The sequence below is a fragment of the Microtus ochrogaster genome, chromosome 2 (genome assembly GCF_000317375.1).
Source record: "Microtus ochrogaster isolate Prairie Vole_2 chromosome 2, MicOch1.0, whole genome shotgun sequence".
Taxonomy (NCBI): Eukaryota; Metazoa; Chordata; class Mammalia; order Rodentia; family Cricetidae; genus Microtus; species Microtus ochrogaster.
The window spans coordinates 4,141,124-4,166,470 of record NC_022010.1 but is presented as its reverse complement, the minus strand read 5'-3'; the positions used below and the strand labels follow the sequence as shown (position 1 = coordinate 4,166,470).

At 50.1% G+C, this 25,347-nt stretch overlaps 2 protein-coding genes across 5 annotated transcripts in view; one reads left to right on the top strand and one right to left on the bottom strand.

Moving 5' to 3' along the window:
- Ube3b (ubiquitin protein ligase E3B) overlaps window positions 1-7,876 on the bottom strand; it is a 54,421-nt gene extending 46,545 nt beyond the window's left edge. For 2 of the 3 annotated variants that reach the window (XR_003377831.1, XM_013349308.2), the window contains exons 1-4: window positions 7,735-7,876; window positions 4,440-4,520; window positions 1,687-1,868; window positions 1,409-1,529 (exon numbers count right to left, since the gene is read on the bottom strand). Coding sequence is in view for 1 of the 3 variants with exons in the window: in XM_013349308.2 (XP_013204762.1) it covers window positions 1,409-1,529; window positions 1,687-1,847 (282 nt within the window). In the remaining 2 variants the exon portion in view is untranslated. The remainder of the gene's footprint in view (window positions 1-1,408; window positions 1,530-1,686; window positions 1,869-4,439; window positions 4,521-7,734) is intronic. The other variant, XM_026783888.1, reaches the window with a different exon arrangement.
- Window positions 7,877-8,206: 330 nt separating this feature from the next.
- Window positions 8,207-25,347, top strand: part of Kctd10 (potassium channel tetramerization domain containing 10) — a 22,200-nt gene continuing 5,059 nt past the window's right edge. Inside the window, exons 1-6 of one of the 2 annotated variants that reach the window (XM_005344261.3) lie at window positions 8,207-8,264; window positions 13,493-13,706; window positions 20,670-20,839; window positions 22,927-23,013; window positions 23,274-23,326; window positions 24,532-24,727. In XM_005344261.3, coding sequence (XP_005344318.1) covers window positions 8,262-8,264; window positions 13,493-13,706; window positions 20,670-20,839; window positions 22,927-23,013; window positions 23,274-23,326; window positions 24,532-24,727 — 723 coding nt within the window. In that variant the 5' untranslated portion in view covers window positions 8,207-8,261. Of the gene's footprint in view, window positions 8,265-13,492; window positions 13,707-20,669; window positions 20,840-22,923; window positions 23,014-23,273; window positions 23,327-24,531; window positions 24,728-25,347 lie in introns of both variants that reach the window. The other variant, XM_005344260.3, reaches the window with a different exon arrangement.

The following is a 25,347-nucleotide window of genomic DNA, read 5'->3' as shown; positions in this document are numbered from 1 at the left end:
CAAGATGATTTCTCTACATAGCCTCTGACCAGTCCCCTGGATGTGAGGCTTCCTTTCTTGCGCACAGTCCTCTCCTCGCCTTCTGGCTTTTCTCAAAGTCCTGGTACCAGGTGACTGTGTTTCTTTTGAACTCAGAGCCCTTAGCCCCTGCCCTCTGCATGGCAACCCACTGGCCAGCCTGTGCTGTCTCGACACTGACCCTCTCTGAATTCCTGGGATGCCAGGAATTACAGACCCTTGGATCTTCTCTGCCTCATTCCTGGGAATTGGATCATTGTTTATACCTCCTTGCTCCCACTGGGATGTTTTTGGAGACCCATTGGCTATTCCTAACCAGCTATTGTTGCAGGACTACCAGCTGTTGGCCATAGAGCTGGAGATGCAAGACCATCAGACACGTCCAGGAAAGGATCAGGTGCTTTAAGCCCTAGGGAGTCGACTTGGCTCCACCTCAAACAGCATTTTGCCAGGTCCAAGCCGCACCTGATGGTTCCACAGAGCTGAACAGTGAAGTGAAACAGCCAGATATTCCAGGATGTGGCCAGCACCCCAGCTTTCTCAGGTCCCCCCAAAGATGAACGATGCCCCCAGGTCAGGAGGAAGTAGTCTTGAGAACATGGCGTCCTCATCTCTGCCTCACCTGCTACCCCTTTCTAACTCCTCACCTCTTTGTGATAAAAATGGAGGAATGTTAGCATTCAGGCATCTGTACTGGCCTAGCTGTGGGGTCCTGACAGGATATGTCCTCAGCTGCAGCCGCTAAGAGCACCTCCTCTGCACACTCATTATGTTCCCTTTTAAAATGTCCCTGCCCACCTCCCACTCTCTCTCCCTCTCTGCCTATCTCTCTCCCTCATCTCTCTCTGCCTTTCTCTTCTCTTCTGCTGCTCCTGTTCCCAGGGGCTGGTTTCCTCCCTGCCCTCCCCTCTTCCTACGTTCCCTTTCCCCTAATAAAAACCCCTCCACATGGACTCTGCTGCATGGCCTCTCTCTCTTGTGCTGTTTTTAAAGTTACAACAGGGTGTGCTAGTTTGAATGTAACTGACCCCACTCTCATAGGACGTGTGGCCATGCTGGGGAAGTGTGCCGCTGTGTGTGTATGTGGGTGCTTTGAGGTCTCATTTGCTCGTTTCCCTCAGTGTGACAGTCAGTTGACTTTCTGCTGGCTTCTGCTCAAGATGTAGCACTCTCAGCTCCAGCACCGTGCCTGCCTGCAGGCCGCCATGCTCCCCATCATCATGATAATGGGCTGAACCTTTGAAACTGTAAGTGAGCCAGCCCAGTTAAATGTTTTCTGTGTGAGAGCTGTGGTGGCCATGGTGTCTCGTCATAGCAACAGAAACCCTGACTAACACAGGGCTTACCTGATTTAGTTTAATTTAGTTTTTAACTACGACACAGGGCTTACCTCATTGTCCTCTTTAGTTTTGTATATGAACAGCAGTTTCCTGGCAATCTTAAAAATACAAAGTGCACTTCTTTTACTGGACCCAGAGTCATCTGTGTTAAAAAACTCATCAGTCTCTCTCCTAGATAGGGAAGGGTCAAAATAAAATAAAATAAAAAAGACATCCTTAATCAGGAGCACTAAGCAACAGGACTGCTTCTTGAGCACCACGAGGGAAAACTGATTCACTTTCTGCCCATCAGCAGTGGGCAGGAAGAGTGTGGTGGAGTTGCTCTCACCTGAGGTCTCTGTGCAGTCGCCTCCGGCAGAGGAAACCACGCACTATGGCCTGAATGATCACCGCTGAGCGCTCCCGCTCCTTCTGCTCCAGCCTTTCTTCTCGTGCCTGCCGCGCTCTGTCAATGAACCACGCTCTGGAGGTCTGAGATACAGTGAACATGTTTGCAAACCGGCAGGAACCCTGCAAGGACAAGAGGAGCTGGTGTAGGGCACCTGTGCACACTCGGGTGGGGCTTGGATGCAAAGGGCAGGTGGTACCTGGGCAGCAGCAGAGGTGCTTAGCAGCCTCCATCCCCCACAGAGCTCATGGCTCTCCTGATCCAAGTCTCAACTTCCTGCCAGCTCCTGTCACACCACCCACAGAGAACAGAGATTCCATGGCTTAGGGGAAATTTCACATTTTCTTAGGGGCAATCGCAGAGCTTGGTGGAGAGCAGAGAATCTTCCCTATCCAGAGAGCGCCATTTAACTCCATGTGCCAAAAGGTTCCTAGACATTTGCTTTCTCCACTACGTTCGCCATACTTAGAAGGCAATAACACAGCCACCTTCCATCGTGGCAGGGAAGACTTGAAGGAAGAAACCTATGCAGTCATCACTTTGGTCACCCATTCACACCTAGGCCCAGCAAAACATTGGAAAAAAAAGTTAAAAAAAATTATTGCAGGTGGTGGTGGTGCATGCCTTTAATCCCAGCACTCGGGAGGCAGGCAGGCGGATCTTCTGAGTTCGAGGTCAGCCGGGTCTGCCAAATGAGTTCCAGGACAGGCTCCAAAACTACAGAGAAACCCCGTATTGAAAAATCAAAAACAAAAAAGAAGCAAACAAAACAAAACAAAAGATTATTATTTAAAAGTGTTTAATTACGTTTTATCTCAGCAAGAATGAATAAGCAAGATTGTATGTGTATAGACACATACTGGAGCCACAGTGCACACCCCTCATGCCTGTGGGAAGATCAGAGGACAAGGTATGACTCAGTTCTCTCATTCTACTACGTGAGTCCTGCAGGTGGAGGTCAGGCTGCCAGGCTGGGCAGCAGGCCCTCACTGCTGTGCCAATTTGCTGGCAATTTAAAAAAGTTATCATTGTATATATGTATGTGTGGTGTTTGTGTGGGCAGGCGTGTCAGTGTGCATGTGTAGTGATCAGAAAACAATCAGAGGGGTTGATTTTCTTTACATGGATTTTGGAGCTTGAAATCAGGCTGTCGGATCTGCAATCACCTCTACCCGAGCCACCCACACCCCAACCCCCAATCAGCCGCAACGCTACCCCTGAGCCACCTGCACTCTACCGCCTGGTCCTTCTGCTCCTCTACCTGAGGCAGCTCAGCATCCCAAGGTCTTTCTTTACAAATTACATTTATTGAGGCTGAAGAGCTGCCTCGTGAATTAAGAGCACTTGCTGCTCTTGGAAAGACCCAGGTTTAGTTTCCAGAAGCCACGAAGTAGCTCACAACCACCTGTAACTCTAGTTACAGAGATCTGATGCCTTCTTCTGGCCGTGCAGGTATTGCACACTCATGATACACATCCACACATTCAAGCAAAACACTCAGATACATAGATTGATAAATCTTTTTTAAAAATACATTTAAAAATGACATTTCTATATTGTATGTGTATGCACATGCGTGTATGTGTGCGAGTATGGGATGTGTGTAGTTGGAGGAACATGCAGGAGTCAGTAGTCTCCTTCCACCATGTAGATTCCAGGGATCCCACTCAAATGTCAGGCTGCTCCACAGATGCCTTTGTACCCACCGAGCCATCTTGCAGATCCCCAAGGTCTTTTTTTTTCTTGTATGTGTTACATGTTCCATATGAATCGAAACGTGTGTGTACATGTACATGGAGGACTGACACTTATGTCTTCCTCTATTACTCTCCATTTTATTTTTTAATGTAGGGTTTCTCACTTGAGCCCACTGCTCACAAATCACATGATGTACCTATTTTGAATTGCCCTCAGGGACACTATTTCTGCCTCTGAAGGGCTGGGATTACAGTCAAGTGCCACACTTGCCCAGCACAGGTGGATTCTGGGAACCTGAATTCTAAACCTCATGTTTGCATGGCAAGGGCTTTTTCCACCAAGCATATTTCCAGCAGCCATGACAGCCCATTTAATCTGGATAGGGGACACTACATATCACAGTCTGCGGCCAGGCCACACAGGGGAACTGCTCTCGTCACTAACAGGTGCTGTGCAGGGCAGAACACCAACATGTACAGGATCACTAGTAATTGTTTTCTGCCCCAAGCGGGTGGCTTTGAATGACAGCATTGACCCATGGAGACTCACAACTGGGTGACTTCTTTAGCAATCCCCAAACACGGCCTTATCAGCCCAGCTGACTAACGCAAACCCGGAGTTTTGGAAAAGCATCTTTCATCAGGTTAATTCACCCAAAGTAGCAGCCACTTTGAAACACATCTAGAATAAAAGGTGGAACTAGATTCCTGTCACATGAACATACATCCAGGGACCTCTAGCCCTTTCCTCACCTGATTCACGCCTGTCAAATGACACTAGGGACTTGCCAGCATGCTGGCCTATCTATCACCGGTAACACTCAAGGAAACATTGTTCTGTGCAGGCTAGTCAGACACACTACCACCAAGTTCTACAACAGCCAGTGCCATCTACTGAAACAGACCAGCATAATCTGCTAACCATAGGGAAAGAGCTAGAACTAGAGAGGCAGAAATCCCCACCTGTTCCCTCTTCTGCCAGGCCCGGAAGCTCACCTGAGAACCTGCCTGTACAGCGGAGATGCTAGGTGACCATCAGTGACCTCACAAGCCTCTGGTTTCAGAGGAGTTGGTTTTCTGGCATAAGAAAAAATTAGAATTAATATTGTTTTGTAGGTGTGGCATCCCAATGTTACTAAGTGCAAGTAATATAGTTGATTGATTTTAAAACCGTTTAGGGACCAGAGAGATAGCTCAGCAGTTAAAAGCATTTGGGTGCTCTTCCAGAGGACCTGGGTTCAATTCCCAACACTTACATGGCAGCTTACAACTTCTGTTAGTCCAGTTCCCGAGGATCCAACACCCTCTACAGACACACATGCAGTTACAACACCAATGCACATAAAACTAAATCATTAAAATAAGCCCTCTAAATCTACTAAAGTCTCCTCTAAATGTGACACTACTTCAAAAGTAACTCCAAGAAGTGATACAATGTTAAAAGACAATCACCCTTCACATTTTCAATACTCTGGAAAATTGTTTATGCCTCAGAAGTGCAAGGATGGCTGCCTGGGAGAGCACAGGCTTGTACTTGTCAGAGGAAAGGCGAGCGAATGTGCACACTGGAGACCACACTGCAGTGAAACAGAGTTGAGGCCTCAGGTCTGATCTCTAGCGTGGTAAAAGGGTCAAAAACAAAACAAATTGGCCATTTTGTGTTGTGGGATTATGAGGAGCCCCCCCCCCCTTCACAGAAGAAGTCCATGGGTCTGAGTCTCACACACAGCAGGCACCAGCCCACTCCTCCAGCCTCTGGCTCTGTCAACCCTACTCATAGGGGGTCCCAGAGTTTTCTGCCTTTGATAATCAGGTTTGATGCTTGTCATGAAAACAGACACGTGTGTACCATGGTTCTTCGGAGCTGTTAACAGAGCCCAGATGTATTGCTTTTACAGACACAAAAGGATTTTCTCTTTTTGGCATTATTTTCAATTGTGTGTCTGTCTGTGAGGATGTAAGTCCAGTGCCCAGGAGGGCCTAAAGAGAGTGTCAGATCCCCTGGAGATGAGCCATGTGATGTGGGACTAGAACTTGAGTCCTCTTCAAGAGCAGCAAGTGCTCTCAACCACTCATCTCTCCCCAACCCGTTTATTATTTTTTTCTAATAGTCCCATCTGCAGAATTAAGCTGTTTCCCTAGCCCAGATGAACTAAGGTTTGTCAGACCCAGCACTTGGGACCACGAACCCCTGGGCCTATTGTTGAAATGATGAACTGTCAAGCTTCTGAGAGGTGTGAGCAGGGCTCCAGGCTCGACTACAACACCAAGTCCTCTCCTCAAGATGGTCCTACTAGCAGCTGCAGAGCTGGCTCAGGGCTGTGAGTGACGGCTCTTCTTGCAGAGAACCAGAACTCAGTTCTAGAAGATTCAATGCCCTCTCCTGGTCATGGGCATGCACATATATACATGCAAGCAAAACACTCATACAACTTAAAATAAAATTTTAAAAAATCTTTAAAAAAAGAATAAAGAGATCCCTAGTAGCAGGCAGGACAGAGGAGCAGCAGGCGTGCCCTCCCAGCAGAAAAACAAATGGCTGCACGCAGACTGTACCTGAGAGTGCTCACTTCTCCCCAGGACCTCCCAGGCTCTGATCCCTTTCTTGGGATTATTCCCACGAAAAAAATCTTATACACGGCTTCTATTTACACTGCACAATAGTCTAAGTGTGCGGTTTTCTTCATTCTCTCCTATACCTCCTCACTTGCACAATCCAGGAATCAAGACTCACGACTGAGTAGTACGTCCTCATTCCCCGAAAGTCACAGAGAAACACAGCAAAAACTGTGACAGAGAGGCCTCAGATCTGAGAAAATGGCCCTCAGACCTTTCTAGTCCTGATCCTACCTCTTATTTTACAGTCCCTTGAGTACTCTAGGCCCTTGTCTCCTGAGGATAATAACAATACTCAATCTCAGGGTTGCTAAAGGAGGGCATGGGACATTTGCCCTTCTTAACCTTAATTTAATCACTGCACTGTTGAGATTAGGAATGAAAGGGAAAATATTAATAACTGGCAATTGGAAGTTGATCATATCTAAGGAAACCTTACTACATTGTCCTTCAAAGCTTAGAATCTGGTTAGGGAAATAAGAGGTGTACAGGAAGGGAGTTTAGAAAACAGTAAGTTGGTAAGGATTCAGAGCATCTGGAAGGGGAAATAAGTCCTCTAAGTGTCTCACCTAACAAGGATGGCAACACTGTGAGAAGATCAATTCTTGCCACCCCACCCCCAAGACTTAGTCTGGGTTATACAATTAATAAGTGTCAGAGCCAAGCTTTCAATGCTAACAGACAAGATTCAGACTCTGCGTTACCTCTATATACCTAGGCAACCTGCTTAAAACCCAGCTACTCTGGATGGGACTAACTTCAAAGAGAGCCGCAAAACCGCATAAGGGTCCAGACTGTGTAGTAAAATGAATACATACTGCTGGAACGATTTTCCTTTCTGATAGAAAAAGCTAGGTCGCCAGGCTTAATGGCCACCTTTTAAGGGCAGGTCATAAAACAGAAACTGTAGGGATGTTTAACTTGCCCTTCCTGTACATCGGCCCTATCCTATTAGGTTACAATACCCCAATTTTAAAAGTTCAAGAATAGGCAATGGGTCTTAATGAAAACATTATTGGTTCAAGAATAAGCAATAGGTCTCAAATAATCCAAGGAATGGCTCATAGAAATCTACAGCGAAATGCAGAGAGGGCACAAAACTTGACTGTGTCCTCCGAGTTCCTGAATTTGAACCCCAAAGGAATTACTTACTGGCAAGTCAAACAAACAAGATTCAGGATTCCCCCACTTACAGAATGGCACCATAAAGAGAAGTTGAGAATGCCAGGCTCCTTTGCGGCTAGGCATTCGGTCAAAAATAGGGTCAAGTTTTTCTGTATTAAGAATTATCAGGAACCACTATAAAATGTATTATAAAACAATCTAAATACTCAATTTAAAAAGGAGGAAACTCAGGGTCAGAGACGTGACTGGATTTACCCAAGGTCACACAGCCAGCGCACAGAACTCAACTCCACTTCGGGTGCCTCCTAAGGCCCAACATCAACAACGACAATAAGTAAGTCTCGTCCATAGATAGTTGGCTATTAAGGCCAGTTGCCTCCAACAAGAAAATCGATGGAAAGGGGCCACGGAGAGATCCCTGGAGCCAGAAAGTCAGCCCCCAGAACCTTCCCGTTCGACTTCACTAAGCCAAGACTCGGCCCCCAGACAACCTCCCTCAGTCCTCGGTCCCGCCACCCAGAGAATCGACCATCCTGTTTCCACTTGCTACCCGCAGGCCGGAGATCTTTATCCGTTCGAGGACCCCACGCTCGGGGTCCGGCCCGCAGTTGCCGCCGCCTCAGCCCGATACCCCCGAGTCCGGCCAGACCCGGGGTAGCGGCCGAACTCCGGCCGCCATCTTGCCCCGGGTGTTGTGCTCCAAACTCCGCCTAGAAGCAATTATACAGTTCCGGGAAACAATGGTTCCGTACAGTTTCTTGGCCCGGGAAAGAAAACCTCTCTTCATCCTGTCCTCTTATTTGGCAGACAAAAAGAAGAAACATCCAGAAGTAGGATAAATACCTGACTCAGCCATGGGGAAGTGGAACCCACCCGAGAGAGAGTGGTTGAATGGCAAAGAGTGCTCATGTCGGGCTCCAGGGGACACTTTAAGAAGGGTCCCTCTGCGGGGCGGAAGTGGGGTGTGGACAACGGAAGTGCCCGCCCCGGCCCCGCCTCCGCCCCCTGCCCTGAGTGAGCTGGGTGTTTCCTGCCTATCAGTCCGGATTTGTAGACTCCGGCGTCCTCCGACTTTTCATGGTGAGGGCGGTGGCCGCTGTCGGGGGGCTACGGGCCAGCGAGGGCGGCGGGCGGCGGCGAGGCCGAAGGGGAGGAACCCGCTGGACTAGGCGCCGTGGGCGGCGGGCGCGATAGCGGAGGGTGCTGGGTAGTGCGTGCGGGCGAGGTCGGGCGGGGGAAGGGCCTTGGATGTGGAACTGGGGGGTCTGCGAAGGTGCGTTTGGACTTGCGGAGATGTGCAGGGCGGTGAGCGGACGTGCTCTGAGTCTCGAGCGTTGATTGGAGATGGGATTTGGAAGATTGTTAGAACAAAGAGACGGCATCGAAACCGACGTTCGGGGTGGGAAATGAAGACTCGAGGGCGTGTGGGACTCATGGAAGTTGTGTCTTGAGTAGTTGGGTTTCGGGCAAGACAGAAAAGGGCTTCCATGTTCCTCTGAGCCTACAGTCTGGAGCGAAACGACTGTAGATTCAATACTTGAAATTCTAGGGAGGGATGCCAGGTGTCTGAGGTCAGGGTATCTTGACCACAGAGTCTAGCCTCAAGTGGCATCAGGGTACCTATCTAGTCACTTTCGTTGAGGTCTTCGGTGACCACACCTCGGGATCCCAGGATGTCTCCTGTTGCTGTCTGGGCTGTGGACTGGTTTCTGTTTACCTGGGATTCTCAAGGGTCTGTTTCTTCAATGGTTCTTTGTCCTTGGGTGGCGATGGGGAGAGATCAATCCAGGTCCTTTGTTTACCACTCACTCCCTGGAAGATCAGTCCCAAACCGAAGACAAATATATATATGGTTTTGATCAGCTTCATTTTGTGTAAAACAAGAAACACTTCGGCAAAAGAAGGCCAGTAGCACCAGCAGCTCTTCAGCCAGTCCCTGGGCCAGCAGCATAACCTGAGACTCGTTCAGAGCTGCCCGGTTTTCAGCCCTAAGCACAGACAATCTGGGCACAGGGTGTGTCGACTTATTTTTACAAACTCTGCTGTGAGAGGGAGGCAATTGGTATCAGCCCTGGCACAGTTCTAATTCTTAGCTTACTTCCCTAGTAAAGCAGGATTGACAGTATCCTCACCAGACAGTTAAGAGAAGCTTGTTAAAAATTAGCAGAGCCGAGCAGTGGATGGCGTACACCTTTAATCCCAGCACCTGGGAGGTAGATGCAGGTGAATCTGAGTTTGAGGCCAGCCTGGTCTACAGAGCAAGTTCCAGGACAACTAAGGCGACACAGAGAAACCCTGTATCAAACACAGAGAGAGAGAGAGAGAGAGAGAGAGAGAGAGAGAGAGAGAGAGAGAGAGAGAGAATGAGACAGAATGAGAATTGCCTTCGAATGAGGCTGCAACCTTTTCTGCATTGCAGCAGAGACCTCAGTTTAGGAAGGTGCTATGGTTTAGCCACCATGAGTGAGTGAGTAGTGCCTCAGTTTCTCTGGGGGACGAATTCTCAGATCCTGCAGCTACTTAACATCCAAATCACCTGAAAGAACCTTTTAAGCCCAAGTTACTAGTGGCATCACCCGCTGCTTGCCAGCCTTCTGGTTAGCTGGTCGGGGTCTAATCCAGGCAGGCACCAGTGTTTTGAAAGTACAGATCACTCTAGTAGCATTGTGTGAAGACACATGGTCTTAAGGAATTTTAGGGTTAGAAGAGAAACCTAAAAATAGAAGGGTTAGGTGGCCCTTGCTTATCTTTGAGGGAAGGGAACAGTATTTGGAAGATTATATATAGCTTTAAAGTCTGTTTCACAAGTTGGGAAACTGAGTCTTGGGTTCAATTGCTCTTGTGAACATTATACAGAAAGATGGCCTAAGAGTTGCAGACCAGGGTTGCTAGGTCCTCAAGCTCGTTTCCCTCTGCTCATGAGATGGGCTGCAGGGATCTGGTATTCTCTGCGTTGTTCCCCCCCCCCGTCTTATTTGTCTGATTTTCCCCTCAAACCAATAGTTCTCACCTTTCTGTGGATTTTTTTTAATCTTCTCAAGCATGCAGATGGTTGCTTCCTGCCTTGGGCTCTGAAGCCATGCAGTGAGACTTTCATTTATGACACTTTGGTAGGTTTTTATGTGTGGGTCAGGAATTCACTGGGCCAGCAGAATAAGAAGTTAGAGAGCTTCCTCAAGACCACAGAGCTAATTATAGCTGAATAAAGGGGTACAGAACCTTTTACAACAGAGGCTTGGCATCTTGGCTGCCTCACATTAGGACCAGCTGGGGAATTTAAAAAAAAAAAAAAGTTGTTCCTGGGTCACACCCAGAAGAATGATAACATCAGAATTTCTGTGAACAGGACCCAAACATTCTGTCCTTTTAATGCTCCTCTGGGGTCCAGGTAGAGCCACCATTTAGAGTTGGTGAGGAGAGAAACCTAACACTGGGACATGTTTCAGACAAACAAATCCATAGATCACGAGGTGTTCCCTTCCGCTCACAGTAGCCACATCTATGCTCCGCTCATCCCTCACTCATGAAGTCAGCGTGTAATAGGGCAGACAGCAGCACTGCTGAGGAAGGCAGGGAAGTCTGCTGTGGCAGCCCTGCTTCCTGCCCGCAGGTCACCGTCACTGAGCCCAGGGGACATGGATGCAGCCAGAATCTGCTCCCCAAGGGTCTCTCCTGGCATTAGGCTAATTAGTTGACTCGGGGTGAGGGGCTCTGGGAAGTTTCTAGGGTTTTGTACTTTAGACCTGGTGTCACAGGCTCCATAGTGATATTTAATGCCTTTGTCCCTTAGTAATTCATAGCTGGAGACAGTCTCGGAAGAGGAGACAGTGATATCATAATTGGAGTGTTTCTGCTGGAGTGTTTAGCCAGCCTGGAGCTGTGCTGAGCGCTTTCTGTTCGCTGGCCTCCTGCAGTGGGGGAGGAAGCCAGCGTCTGTTTAATGGCTGGGACATTCAGGTGTCTCGCCCATGTTCCTGCCACTACTAAGTGGCAGAGTTGGGGCCTTGAACATGGGTCTGACAACTGAGTCCTTAACTACGTGTTACTTGTCTTTTTGTGTTTTTCTTCCTTTCTTGACTTAACATATCATAGCTCTAAATATACCGAGCATCGTGAAAAATGTAGAGCCAGCCAGACCTTGTCCACATTCCTTGCTTGCTTGTCCCTGACCTCGTGGCTTTGAGAAGTGACTGACTCTCTGTGAGCCATGGAACGGAGATGGCAATCCCTACCTCTCAGGTTGTGTCTGTCAGTCAAGTGGTCAAGACCATAAGTCTGGAGTGTGTCACTGTTCTTTGACTTCTCAGAGTGGGGCTGCACAGATGCACATTCTCTAAAGCCCAGCCGTCTGTGCACAAGGTGTGATGCAGCACATGCGGTGTCCATACGGAAGTGCACAGGCATGTCCTGGTCTGTGGGTTTTACGTCAGGTGCCTTGCAAGGTGCTAGACTGCTGCCGCAGACTATTTATTTTGTCTGTTTGTGTGTGCGTGTGTGTTACAAGTTTATGTCTGAAAGGATGTAGAAGTATTTCCAATTTGGGGCAAATTTCCTCTTACTCCCTTCTCTGTGCCCCCCCCCCACACCTGTAAGCCTTTCTTTTGCCCTCTTGGTCATCAAAGTTGGAAAGTGCTTGATTCCTAGAATCTCCTGCCCCGGTGGCATTGTTTCTGGAGGACGGGTTTGGCCGTGACTGTTAATCGAGCAGCTCTGGGGGCTGGGGGAAGTGCAGGGTCCTGCTTTCCTCCTGGCATCATGCCTTAGACCCCAGGAGAGCCCCACCTGAGCTCTGGAAAGCAGTTTTTTGGGGGGCGGGAGGAGGGGTGCACGTGTGCACATGTACAGAGCCTGTGGGGCTCTGACACAAGTTTCCCAGCTGGGATTTCCACCACCGTTGAGGAGGGCAGAGGGGGACAAAAGAAGAAATGCCTGAAGAGAATTGGTAGCCTTGAACCATATTTTCCATCACTTGCTCACTGCCTGCTGTAACAGATTGCATCTGTTTGTCCCGTGCCTAATAGAAAGAGGGATGTTTTGCCATTTATAATATAGTTAGCATTTATTATGGAAAAATCTTTCTGGTAAAAAATAAGAAAACCATCATTTTCAGGTAGCTTGTAGTTTTAATGCTGCCAGTGCCCTCTAGCCAAAAGAAAGAAGGAGCTTTCCTGTGCCCAGTGTGGCTGGGTTACGTCCAGGTTGCACTGAGAGAGGAAGGTACCGCAGGAAGAAGAGCAGAAGTGTCAGAGCAGTGGCCTGGATATGTGTGAGACACTGCAGCATGCGGCTCACTCCATCCTGAAGATAGGGCACTTAGAGCACCAGGACCAGCAGGGTAGCAGCCAGCAGGAGAGGCTGTATGGAGTCATGCTGGTATTCCAGATAAGGCCCTAGTCCTTGGTGTGTTCAGGTGCGAGGGTGGAGTGGTCTTGGCTTTCATGGAATGGTGAAGTTCTGTGACCTTTCCAGGGCCTTGCAGTGCTGGCAGCCCACGCTGTCTGTGGAGACTGCTTTTCTTTTTCTCAGTTCCTGATCCAGATTCAGGGAGCAGATCCAGCCCACCCCTAGGCAGCTCAAGCTCTAGAATTTGATAGATTCATATCTAAGAAATAAGTTTCCTGCAGTAGGTGAGGGCCAAGTGCTAACCCTGGTTTGAGTCCCCGTACCTGCAGGTGCTGTCTAGACTGCTGTAGGATCTTGCTGTCTAGTAACACTAGGACAGGAAATTGCTCCTTTTTCTGAATTTGCCTTCTCATCCGCTGTTGCCTTGCTCAGATCACTTCCCCCATAGGAAGTTGTAGGAGCAAGAGTAGGGGACCTGCCTAGCTCACAAAAGCACGTTAATCTGAAGGCTGTCTAAAGAGGCTCCTTCCAGCCGCTCGTGTGTGGCTGCTGTAAGGAAAGGGAGAACAGCCCGGGCATGGCTTTGGCCATCTCAACGTGCCGTCCAGGTGTTGTTGATACAGATAGATTTAGAGGGGACTCGTGCCAGCAGGGTCAGTAGGCAAGGCCAGCCTGTGAGTGAACTGAGGGATGTAGTCCTCTCCTTGGGGGAAGCCAGTCCCCCAGCAGCCACCATTGCCCACCTGGTCCACTTGGTCTCTGATTTTAAGAGAAACCAGAAATCAGGGTTTTTTTGTTTTTGTTTTTTCTCCTTTGAGTTCTTAGGTTTTCAGCATTGAAAGTTTTAAATGCAATGTATACATGAACCAAACCAAACAGTATCTAGAGTGAATTCTGTGGGAATTCAGCCTGGAGCAGAAGGGAGGAGGGAAGCCTGGTGTCTGACCCTGTCTTCTCACTGGCAGGAAGAGATGTCAGGAGAAAGCGTGGTGAGCTCAGCAGTGCCAGCAGCTGCTACCCGCACCACTTCCTTCAAGGGCGCGAGTCCTAGCTCCAAGTATGTGAAGCTGAACGTCGGGGGAGCCCTCTACTACACCACCATGCAGACGCTCACCAAGCAGGACACCATGCTGAAGGCCATGTTCAGTGGCCGCATGGAAGTCCTCACCGACAGTGAAGGTGAGTTCACCTGCCAGCCTCCCGCTGCTGGTTGCTGGTTTGACATTGAGCTGTGAGCCACAGCCACGCTAGTGCTGGAGGACGTCTGTCTGTTTGGAGTCCAGTGTTCAGGAGTAGTTGTACACATGGTTGTGTGCAGGAAGCCCTGAGAGACTTGGAGAGGCTAGACTTGGTCAGAGAGGGCTTCCTGAGGAAATGGCACTGGAGCTGAGACCAGACTGAGCAGGAGTCACTTGTGTAGACAAGGACTTCTAGTCGTGACCTCGCTGGCCTGCTATGTGACTTTGAGCAAGCTTCTGCTCCAGGCCTCAGCTTGCTTCTGTAAAATGGGGTCCAGGGCGGCTCCCCTTACCAGTGCTTTTCCAGCTAGGTGGGGTCAGCGCCCCAGTTGCTGCTGTGCTCACACTCAGAACTGTGTTTTCTGGGTGGGAGGTGCCCTTCTGCTGCGGCACATCCCATACTGCAGAGTGTTTGTGGAAATCAAGACAATGGCACCGCAGCTGCAGGAGGAAGCAGATGTTATCTGAGAACCCAGGATTGTTGTGAGGTTTGGTCCTCCCTGTTGCAGACCTGGCAGCGTTCTGGAAGGTCAGCTGAGAAGCTGTGAAGGCTGAGGGAAGCTTCTTGAAGAAAACCCTCCTGGGTGGCGTAAGGCCATATTGCAAACGAGACAGGGTTCACGCCCTCCCTTGTTGCTCGCCGGACAGTCTGTGGACCAGTAGGCCTGCTCCTGTTGGAGCTGCATGCCAAGGGCAGCCTTTGTCCCATGCTGTCTGGGGAAGCAGTGTTGTCACCAGTGTGCCAGACACATGTCTCGTGTAACCACCAGACACCAGACCTCCTGCTCCGTAGGAGAACTCTTGGTCTAGCAGTTCACAGCTATTGTTTCTGTTAGTCCTCAGTGTAGGCCTTTCCTGTGGAATCAGTTAAATGCTTTTTCTAGCACTGTGGGGCTAAGCTACCACCAACCCGGAGATTCTGATTCTTACTCTCTGTGGTTGGGCATGGGCCCATCACTGAAGCCAGATCACTAGATCAGCCACTAGGAACATTCTTAGTACAATAGGAATAGATTTCCTGCATCTTAAGGATTCACCCTGATTTGGGGACCCCATCACTGCCAGCTGCACTCAGGTGTGCTATAAACAGAAATGCCAGGGCTGGACACATGGTTCAGCTTTTGCAAAGGACAGAGGTTGGTTCCCAGCACACACTTCAGGCAGCTCACAGCTGCCTGCTGCCTGGTATCTGAGGCCTTCTGTGGCTTCTGTGGACACTCATTCATATGCTCATATGGGCACACAGACTCTGGCTTTAAAAAGCAAATGTCAGAAGCGGCAGCTGAGCAGGGGACCCCACAGTAGGGCTTCCCATGAGGAGGGAGGGTTTGGGAGTCCCGGTGGTTCATGTGCTATGTTGGAGCATGACTGAGAGAGAGTGGCTTGAGGCAAGGCCCCGGGTCCAGGCTGGTGGGTGTGTCCGCCTTTCGCACTGCCACTGCCTGAACACTGCACCGTGTGCACACTCTTCCTGAGTAAAGAAGAGCGTGGGTGTGCGGAGCACCTTGGCTGAGTCCTGCCTATCCCTTGCCACATCGCAAAGTCACCGCTGGCATTTATGGAGCCCTTCCTGGTGTCAGGCATGGTGCCAGTTTGGCCTCGCTGGCCATTGACTGCAGTTGTGACAGAGTGAGCGGCTTTCTCTGGACCTCATCTCATGATGTCGGCAGAGCTAGGAGAGTGTGCGAGTACTGGAGACCGCTGCCAGGTCTCAGTGCTGGATGCCGTGGGCAAACTGGAAGGGGAGAGATGGAAGAGCCTGCCTTCATGCAGGGGACAGGAGTGGATGTGCTGCAGTTTGCCATTGCACCTTCAGGGTGCCTTTTCTGACACAGTGGCAGTGAACAGACTTTTCCCTGACTTCTCTGAAAAGTTGAGTTCTGGCCATGCTAGAATTTTCCCATGAGCTCTCAACATCTTCAGTGGCCCAGTGGGCTTATGCAGCAGCTCTTGCAGTAAGAATTAGATTCTGCTTGAAGCCAGGCTCAGTCCGCAGCAGCAGATAAAATACTGGGCATAGCACGTGCCTGTAGTTCTGGCATTCCGGAAGTGGAGGCAGGAGGGTCAAGAGTTCAAGGCCAGCCTGGAATGGTAAGACCCTGTTCTACCCCCCACCCCCCACCACCCCATTTCTCTTTAGCACTGGCTTGCAGTGCATTGTTTCTTGGTACGTAATACTGCTTCCCACCCCCTCATCCCCCCCCCCCCCCGAGGTTTCCGATCTCTGACTGAACACATTCTGAATTAGGAGTGTAGACACAGGCCGAGCAGAGTCGTTCTGCACATCCTCTCAGAAAGCCACATAGTCTATACAGTATGGCCTCGGTACCTTCTCTGTGAGAAGTGGCAGTCTTCTCACCCAGGGACTCCAGGCCCAGGCAAACAGGTGTCAGGCCGACGCTGGTGCAGTAGATCTCCAGGTGGACCCAGGGTTGGGAACTGTGGTTTTTTAGGTGTTGCGTTTACCACCACTGTGGAGGTCACTAAACAATGTTCTGTTAGTGTGACTTCAGACAGTACTTGCTGTTCTTTTTTGCTCTTGTTCATTCATCATTATACTTATGACATCATGAATAAATAGCCCCTTCTCAGGTATTTCCCTGTGGCAATCCCTTCTAGACACTTACTGCTGCCAATGGAACATGTCTGGTTGATGGCCCAACAAATTGTTTCCAGTTCCCGGTATTCGGGATGTTGACTTTTCCCTGGGGCTGTGGGGCTGTGGGGCTGTGGGGCAAGGGCTGGGACTTTTCCTCTCCTGCCTCCCAACCTCAGCCTCTGCAGCATTCAGCTCTTAGCTGTTGTCCCTCTCTAGTTTGTTTCCAGAACCAGGTGGGGACAGTGTCTCCCACTGCATCGGGTACTGTCAGAGTCAGTACATAGGCTCACCGTGGTCTGCCCTTGTGCCAGCACTGGGCACTGCTGAACCCGGAACTACTGCCAAGCTGCTCTTCTGACCCAGCACCTACTTGACTTTGCACTTGCTCATTTCCAATGTGTGTGCATCTCTTTTATTGCAGTTGGTTTGACCGCATCGGCACCAAGCTTTCTCTTTTGAGCCGCCAGCCAGCTCCCAAATTGTGACCCAGAGACTTCCTGAATGCTCAGCCTTAGCTTATGCTTGTTTCTTGCTAGCTCTTAGGACTTAACCTGTTTCTCTTCCTCTACATTTTGCCCCAGGGCATTTTATCTTTTCTTTCTGTTTGCCCTACTCTGTGCCTAGCTGGTCACTGCCTGACTGACTGACCCTGGACATCTGTCTCTCTTTCTCTCTTGTCCCCCCCCCCCTTATTTATTCTCTCTGCTCAGCCCCGCCTATCCTTTTCTGCCTAGCTATTGGCTATTCAGCTTTTTTTAGACCAATCAGGTGCCTTATGCAGGCAAGGTAAACAGCAACACATCTTTACATAATTAAACAAATGAGCACATCTTTACATAGTTAAATAGTCCACAACATGCATCTGATTTACAATCCCCTCTCCCCTTTTAAATCTTGCTGCTCTGTAAAGTACGTGTTCTGGATCCTGCTTCCTTGTGATTCTGTTTGTAGACATCTTCTCCCAGTCTGACTTAGCTCAACTTTCCTCAGTGCCTCTGCATTTACACTTGCTTTTACAGTCAGCTTTCTCCTTCCTCTCTCCTTCTTCCTCTTTCCCTTTCTCTTCACCTCTCCTTCCCAGTTCTGGGAATAGAGCCTGGGGACCGCACTTGCTAGGCAGAACTCTGTCTGCACTTCACGGGTCCTGATCTGGCTCAGCGATTCTCAGACAAGAATTGTTGTTGTTTGTGACCTAAGGGATATTTAGCAATGTCTAGAGATGCTTTTGGTTCACAACCTGGGTGCCCAGAATGCTGCTTAGTGCCTCAAAGGCGCCATCTCACAAATCTTATCAACTTGATCAGTAGAGCCAGTTCTGGGAATTTGCGTTTGTAACATCTATCTTTGTAACGGGTAATTTGAGTTTGTAACAGAGTGACTGTGGAGACTGGGCAGGCTTGGAGTTGTAAATACCTGAGCGTGGTGGGGACAGGATTCCTAGAGAAGGAAGGGAAGCAGAAGGAGATCTCAGGCTTCCCCAGAGAGGAAACACCAGTGTGTTTGCATGAGGTGAGCCCATGCCCTGCAACCCCCTCCTGCAGCAGCCTTCCACCTTGGTACCCTGAAAGCCACACTGGCTCCCTTCCCTCCTGGGTTCTGGAACTTGCCGCTTCCTGCAGTCCTACAGCTGTCCTCTCCAGCACCAATGATGTGGTGCATTCATTGTCACTGACCTGTGACTGTGAGTGCTGCCGACAGGCTGGTGTTGTGCTGTATGCTTTCTGTCTATTCTCTGTCATACCTGCATGCCAGCATTGCATTCCATCTGCAGAAGAGACTGTAAGACAGAGCTTAAGGGGATACTGAGGTGTGGAGCAGGCAGGTGACCCCTGGGGTTTGGCAGGGGCCCCGGCTTGTCACCACTGTGTAGGTACTGAGCATCTGGAGCACAGTCAGGGCCTCTGGGCTGCATTGTCCATGCTACGTCCTGATGGCCTTGGAAGCTGTCCTAAATTCTGTGTGCTACAAGGAACAAGGAACTGCTTGATGACTGGTTGCTGTTCTCCATGTAGGCGGTGGAGCTGTGAGCTATAGGTTCCTGCTTTGAGAGTAACCAAAATATTTCAAGTCAAAATGCTAATTGAAACCTCATGGAGAATGTGCCTGGCTCCTTTGCCCTTATTTGTTCAAAGTATGCCTTCCCCACAAGCATTTCCTGACGTTCTTGAGCCAGAGCCCAGTGTCGCAGCCTGCCTGTTCGTTTATGGAAACTCTGGGCTGTCACTTGGGTAATGGAATTGGGGCCTCTTGGCATTTCCCCAACAGCTTGAGCTGATCACGCATGGAAGGCAAGACACAAGCAGGCCTTTTCCTGTCGGCCGAGTTTGTCATTGACTGCTCTTTCTCCTGAAGCTTGAGGGTCCTTATTCCTAGTGGCTGAATCCTGATCCCCCACCCCACACTGGAATGGCACCAAGCATCTTGGGGACTCTGCATCTGTGGAAACGCAGAGAATAAGCCTCCCCTAGAAGAGCAGTTGGGGAGGTAACACTGTCATTCCATACTGTGTCCTCATTTGGCCTGAGGATCTTGGGGGCTAGGGCCGGATGCATGCAGGCTGAATTGAACTTACATACATATACATGTTTTATTTGCCTTTTGATGGGTTGAGAGCTATTTAAATGAATTTACCATCTTTCAAAAATGAGGAGATTGACAGAAAAATCGGAATCTCTGACTTGCTTGGAATGCTAGAGTTGAAGAAGCCCTGAGCCCACTTTTCCCTTTTTACCATTTTTGGCTGAATCGGTTGAGGCCACACTTGGGGAAAGGGTGTGCTCCCTAGCCAGCCCCTGGCCTGGACCACCCAGCTGCATGTTGTGCATTGTATACAGTAGAAAGTGCTGTCTTGTTTTCTCAGACCCAGAAAGAGGGATGTCTTGCCCCTACCTGGAGGTCACTGTAGGATTTGCCATCCCAGCCTACTTAGCAGCACATTCATAGATTGAATGTTCTTCCTGCTCCATGCAGGAAACAGTGCTGTGGCAGTTTCTCCCTGAAGGCTCTGGAGGAAGACTGCCCTTAGCAGTCTGAGGAGGCCCAGGAGAGGAAATGGCGATGGCCTTGTAGGGTACAGAAGATCACAGTCGGCACCAAATCACCAGAGGCCATTGGCAGAGCTGGATATAGGAGATGGGGGCAAAATGAGGTGGCCAGGCGTGTGACTTGACCTGTGAAAAAGGTGCTTTTAGCCCCCTCCCCCTGGCTTAGGGGTCTGACGACCCAGGACAGGACACAGGGGAGTCAGAAGTAGAGGTACCTGTTCTTGCTCACAGAGAGCAGAGGGGGAAGGCAGTGGGAGCCCGGTTCCTGCTTACCCCTTGGTACCATGCTATGTACTGGTCAGGGGGGCATGACCAAGTCCCCTTGCCTGCAGTCACTTTGTGATCTGGCTTTTACCCATCTGACTGCTTTAAAAAATTTTTGAGATTTATTTATTCTTGTATGAACAGTTTGTCTGCACATAAATCTGTGTACCACGTGAGTGTCCTGTGCCCACAGAGGTCAGAAAAGGATCTTGATGCTCTGAGACAGGAGTGACAGGTGGTTGTGAACCTCCATGTGGGTGCTGGGAATTGAACCCTGGTCCTTGAGATGAATAGTCAGTGCTCTTAACTGCTGAGCCATCTCTCCAACCTAGTCCCCATTCCCTAACCACCCCACCCTTCCCCTCCACCCTCTTACTCCATCCCCACATGCTGCCTGCTTTTGAGTGTTTCCCATGCTCCCATGAGAGGTCACAGGTCTTTGCCCCTTTCCACCTCTTTTTGTTGTTTCTTTGTCACCAGGCTCCAGGCCTGACCTGAACACCTTCCAAAGAGGTCACATTTCAGGAGAAGATTTTGAAAGCCAGTGGGCCCAGGTGGAGGAGAAGTAAGCTAGTGACAACTGGAGAGGACACTTGGTTAGCAGAGGTTAGACTTGCCCATTCCCCTCACGCCTGGTGCTGGCCAGCAGGAGATATTCTTCCGTATCCAGTGAAAGCTCGCTCACCATCTCTTGTTGACTGAACCCTTTGATGGCAGAGTCTCTTGTTCTGTTGCTGTCACTAACCCTGGAGTGCTTGTGTGAAGTCATGGCTAGGTCCCTGCCGACCTGAGGTCACAGTCAGGGATGTCTGGTGGATCGGCTCTGCTGCTGGAGTTGGGGTTTTGGTGTCTCTAGTTTGCCAGGTCCTTGAGAGTGCATTTTCAGGCTTTAGCTGCCCTGGGGTCTCATGGGGCTAATGACCACAGGAGTCTGGGGGGATTGTGCCCAGCCATGGTGCTCACCTCCCCTGAGAAGTACCCTATCACCCCACTGCAGGCTGGATCCTCATTGACCGCTGTGGGAAGCACTTCGGGACAATACTCAACTATCTTCGAGACGGGGCTGTGCCCTTGCCTGAGAGCCGCCGGGAGATCGAGGAGCTGCTAGCCGAGGCCAAGTACTACCTGGTGCAGGGCCTGCTAGAAGAGTGCCAGGCGGCCTTACAAGTAGGCACCCCTCTGTCTGTCTGTCCACATGAGGGATTCCAGGTCTATCTGTCACCTTCCTTTCCTCCCTGCAAATGGGCTCTGCCTCACTGAGACATTGGGAGGCGTTTTGCAGAGTAAGCCTGGGACCTGCTGAAGCAGAGCTTTGCGTGCTTCACAGCCCTCAGGGAACCATTCCCCTGCCGTTAGGATCTGGTTGGTTGTTCATCCCACCTGGGATGCTGATGACTAAGGGATATTTTATGGCACTTCAGAAACACTGTCTGTGCTCATACCTTTATCTTAGGGCCTGGGTTGCTGCATCATTTCATGTAGATTGCAGCCCTTCTGGCTCCATCGGGATACTGACTTCCTACAGTTGTCACTGTTGGAAGAAACCTCCAGATACACTCCCTTCACTCTTGCTGTGTACTGAAGCAGGACCAGCGAGAGCCAAGTGCACAAAGCACATGTGCTGCGATAGGGTTGTGATTGCGCCTTCCCTGAGCCTTGGAGCTGTGTCTGGCCCTCACTGGAACAGTATTCGTGGTTCTGAGTTCACGGTACTGGCCTTGTGCACACATCTCTTGCCTGTGAGCCCTTGTAAATGTTATGAATTTCACGGACTCATTTTTGTATGTGTGGACATTATGCAGGCATATCTTTTAGGAACTACAGCAGCATTCCATAATTGATGGCTTGTGCCACCATGGCCCTCCCCACTTTCCGTACCCCTTCCTGAAGTAGGCTTTCTGCTGCTATCTGTTCCCAGCTTTAGACATGACCTATCAGATTTAGAGAAAATTAGACCTCACCTCGTGAATTCCCTCCCCTCCACCAAGCATACATGTTCCTTCTCGCAGAAGAGTTTAATCACAGCTTTGAGTGAGACAGTGTCCTGAGTTCACCCTGTCATTGTCAATCTTATTGTTCCCCAGGGCATTTTGTTTACTTGATTTCTAATTGCATATTTATCCCTACTTGAGCCCCAAGTTCACAGGTAGGGCAGTCTCATGCTGGACTGTTCAGATAACACCAGGATCCTCTGTCTCATCTCCGTGTTGGGACATGTCCTCTGGCTTCTCTGGCTTCAGATTCAAGGGTCAGCCTCTAGGACTTGCCTCCTTGTCCATTCCCTTTCCCGTCTGAAAATTGTCTTCGTGCTGTGTTGCCCTTGTTTCACAAGGTGCCACATCTGTCCTTGCCTGTCTGCTCCTTCAGTGACTTTCTCTCCCTTGCATTTTCACTGTGTTGGTTCCAGTGTCGTGTTTGAGAAGCTTCCCATACTTAATTGCATGGCACTTGGCTTCTCTTGAGGCCTGAGGAAAAGCTACAATATGACTGGCTTTCTTCTGTGGGAGCCTCTTGGGGAGAAAGTGTTGCCCTGTAAGGAGCCCTCTGCTGCCAGGTGTGTAGTGCCTGAAATTCGGGCATTCAGAAGGCAGAGGCAGAGGATCACAAGTTTGAGGCCAGCCCAGCCTACCTAGCAACCCTCTCATTAAAAACCAAAGAACCTTGTACTCTTTTCTGTCTGTGGGATGTAAGCATGAATGAATGTCATCTGGGGCTGGCAGGCTTGGGACTTACACATAGTTGAGAGTAGCAACACATCTCTGTCCACTGCTCTGCCATCACTGCAGGAATGTGGACCTTTCTCCACTGCCCTGCAATGGCTCTGCCCTCACCCTGGCCCTAACCTGTGGTGATCCCTGAGGTCTGTCAGGCTTCTTTCCTCCCTCGCATGGGCTTTGCTTCTGGCTCTCTCCATGTCTCTCAGCTGGTGTCTGCTTGCCAGCTCAACCTTTGACCTCTCTGTCTTCTGACTTCTCTTCTTGCACTCTCTTTCTTCATTCTGCTGCTCTCATTATAGTGGGTTGTAGGAGCGTTTGATGCCATCACTTGCCGTACTGAGGGTTTCCTGGGCAGAGAGAGCTGTCATCTTCTCTTTACCACAGCCCCAAACACAGCAGACTCCTCCCCTAGTCTTAACCCTTCCTAATAACAGGGACTGTCCTGTGTCTCATCAGGGCCTGGCTTGCTGGCTGACCAACTTAAGCAGCGGTGCGCTAGGCAGAGCCCTGGGCTGAAAGCATTTTTTGTTCCAGCAGAACAAAGATACTTATGAACCCTTCTGCAAGGTTCCTGTTGTCACCTCCTCCAAGGAAGAACAGAGGCTTATAGCGACTTCAAATAAGGTGTGTAGGGCTTGGGAATGGGGGATGTGTGTGTGTGTGTGTGTGTGTGTGTGTGTGTGTGTATGTATGTATGAGTATGGGGTGTTTGGGGTAGGGTGGCAGTGCCTGTGTTTTGAGATAAAAGACTGGATTCTGAATGGGAAGCCCCATCTGTGTTACCTCTGCTCCTGGAGCTTGCAGCAACCCTCCTCCTCCTCCTGTGAGCTCTGCAGGCCTGAACCTGTATGCCTAGTAACTCCTCTCCTTTAACCCACCCACAGCCAGCCGTGAAATTGCTCTACAATAGAAGTAACAACAAATACTCTTATACCAGGTAAGCGCCAGACAGCAGTCGGGCCAGGCTCTGCCTTGTCCATCTCACAGCGGAGGGCCTCTGCACTTTAGATAGGTGGGTGGGTAGAGGGAATGTCAGTGGAATCCCCGTGCTGTGCAATCCACCCTTGGTGTTGTACCATCGAGTGGTTTAGACATAGCCACAGTGTGCAGCCACCGTACTTCAGGACATTTCCCACCCCACTAGCAGGCTCCCCATCTTCCCTGGCCTCCAGCAGCTGTTAGTTTACATTTCTGTGTCTGTAATGTGCCTGTTACAAACGTGTCCCGTGGTTGTGTGACCAGTCCCTTCGCTTAGTGTAATGTTTTCCTGGTTCGTGCACTGGAGCGCCGTCAGTGTGTCTCTCCTCTGGCTGTTTTATCATACGGACCTCCGCATTTCATTTGCCATCAGCTTGGGCATTTGGGTTGTTGAGGCTTGCGACTGTTATGACTGATGCTGCTAGGAATTCAAGTTCACGTGCTTTGTGGACTTAGGAGCTCCTTTCTTCTAGACACTAGGAGTGGGCTGCTGGTCTTCTGTGATTGTTCAGTTTGTGGGGACTGCACTATTTGAACAATGCCTCCAGCAAGTACCCTTTGACTCTCAGGAACATGCTCTGTACATGAGCAACTTGAGAGCTGTAAGGATTTAACGGGTTCATTAGAGACCCACGGACTGACCAAGGATGAAAAGTCTTCCTTGAGGAGCGGTGGTGGCGCGTGCCTTTAATCCCAGCACTCAGGAGGCAGAGGCAAGCAGATCTCAGTGAGTTTGAGGCCAGCCTGGTCTATAGCGTGAGTTCCAGGACAGGCAGGGATAGACAGAGAAACCCTGTCTTGAAAAAACAAAAGTCTTCCTTGGGCTTTGCTGTTATGTATCTCATGGGGCAGGCTCAGTAGCTTGTGCCCAGAGGCCCTGCATTCAGTAATGTACTTAGGCCTGTGTAGGTCAGGCGTACATCATGGGTTATGAGCACAGCCTGCAGGCCACAGCTGTCTTTTGAGACCCCGCTCTGCCATTTATACATTTGTGAACTGTTGTCTTTGAGCTTCCGTGTTCTCCCTTGGGTAGATACTACAGTGCCTTTCTCAAAGGTCACTAAGTAGAAAGGAAGAAAAGGAGCTGGGGAAGCAGTGTGAAGTACTGGGTGGACATCTGCAGTGGCTGCAGCCTGTGCTCACCTCTCCGAATGCTCTTTGCAGCAATTCTGATGACAATATGTTGAAGAACATCGAGCTCTTTGATAAACTTTCCCTGCGCTTTAACGGGAGGGTCCTGTTCATAAAGGACGTCATCGGGGACGAAATCTGCTGCTGGTCATTTTACGGCCAGGGCCGAAAAATTGCGGAAGTCTGTTGCACCTCCATCGTCTATGCCACGGAGAAGAAGCAGACCAAAGTAAGAGCTGTTGGGGGGCCCCAAGTGCGTGCTGACACGTATGCCTTCCCTTGCCTGCCTCGTTGGGCTAGGGCAGGTCTGTATGTAGGCCTCAGGGAAACAAGTGTGGTTCCTGCTGACACTGGGCAAGCAGAGGTGGCATTGCTCCCCGCTCATTCTGGCCAGTCCAGGCAGAATCAGGTTTGTTCCTGCACCCGTGTACACCTGGCTGCCAGTGCCTTCTTCATCTGGCATTGCTGGCTCTTCTGATGGCCCGTCCGTGCCGAGTCATCCTCCCTGTGCAGGAGTCTTCCTACCAGCACAGCCCCGCAGATACTCAGATGGCACTGCTGCCTTCCAAGCTGCCCCTTGACTGTCTACCCTCTGTCCTCTTGTCTGCTGATCTAGATCTGTCTTCCACTGTCATAGGCCCCACACACCCTTCCTTCTTAAATTATTGGTTATCTGCATGCGGTGTGTGCACAAGTGCAGGTGCATTGGATTCCCTGGAGCTGGTTCCTGGCAACCAAACTCAGGTCTTCTGGAAGAGCAACCAATGAATGCTCTTAACCCCACAGCCATCCCTTCAGCCTCCCACCTGTCACCTTTCCAAGCCACCCGACTTTCTCACTGAACTGGGT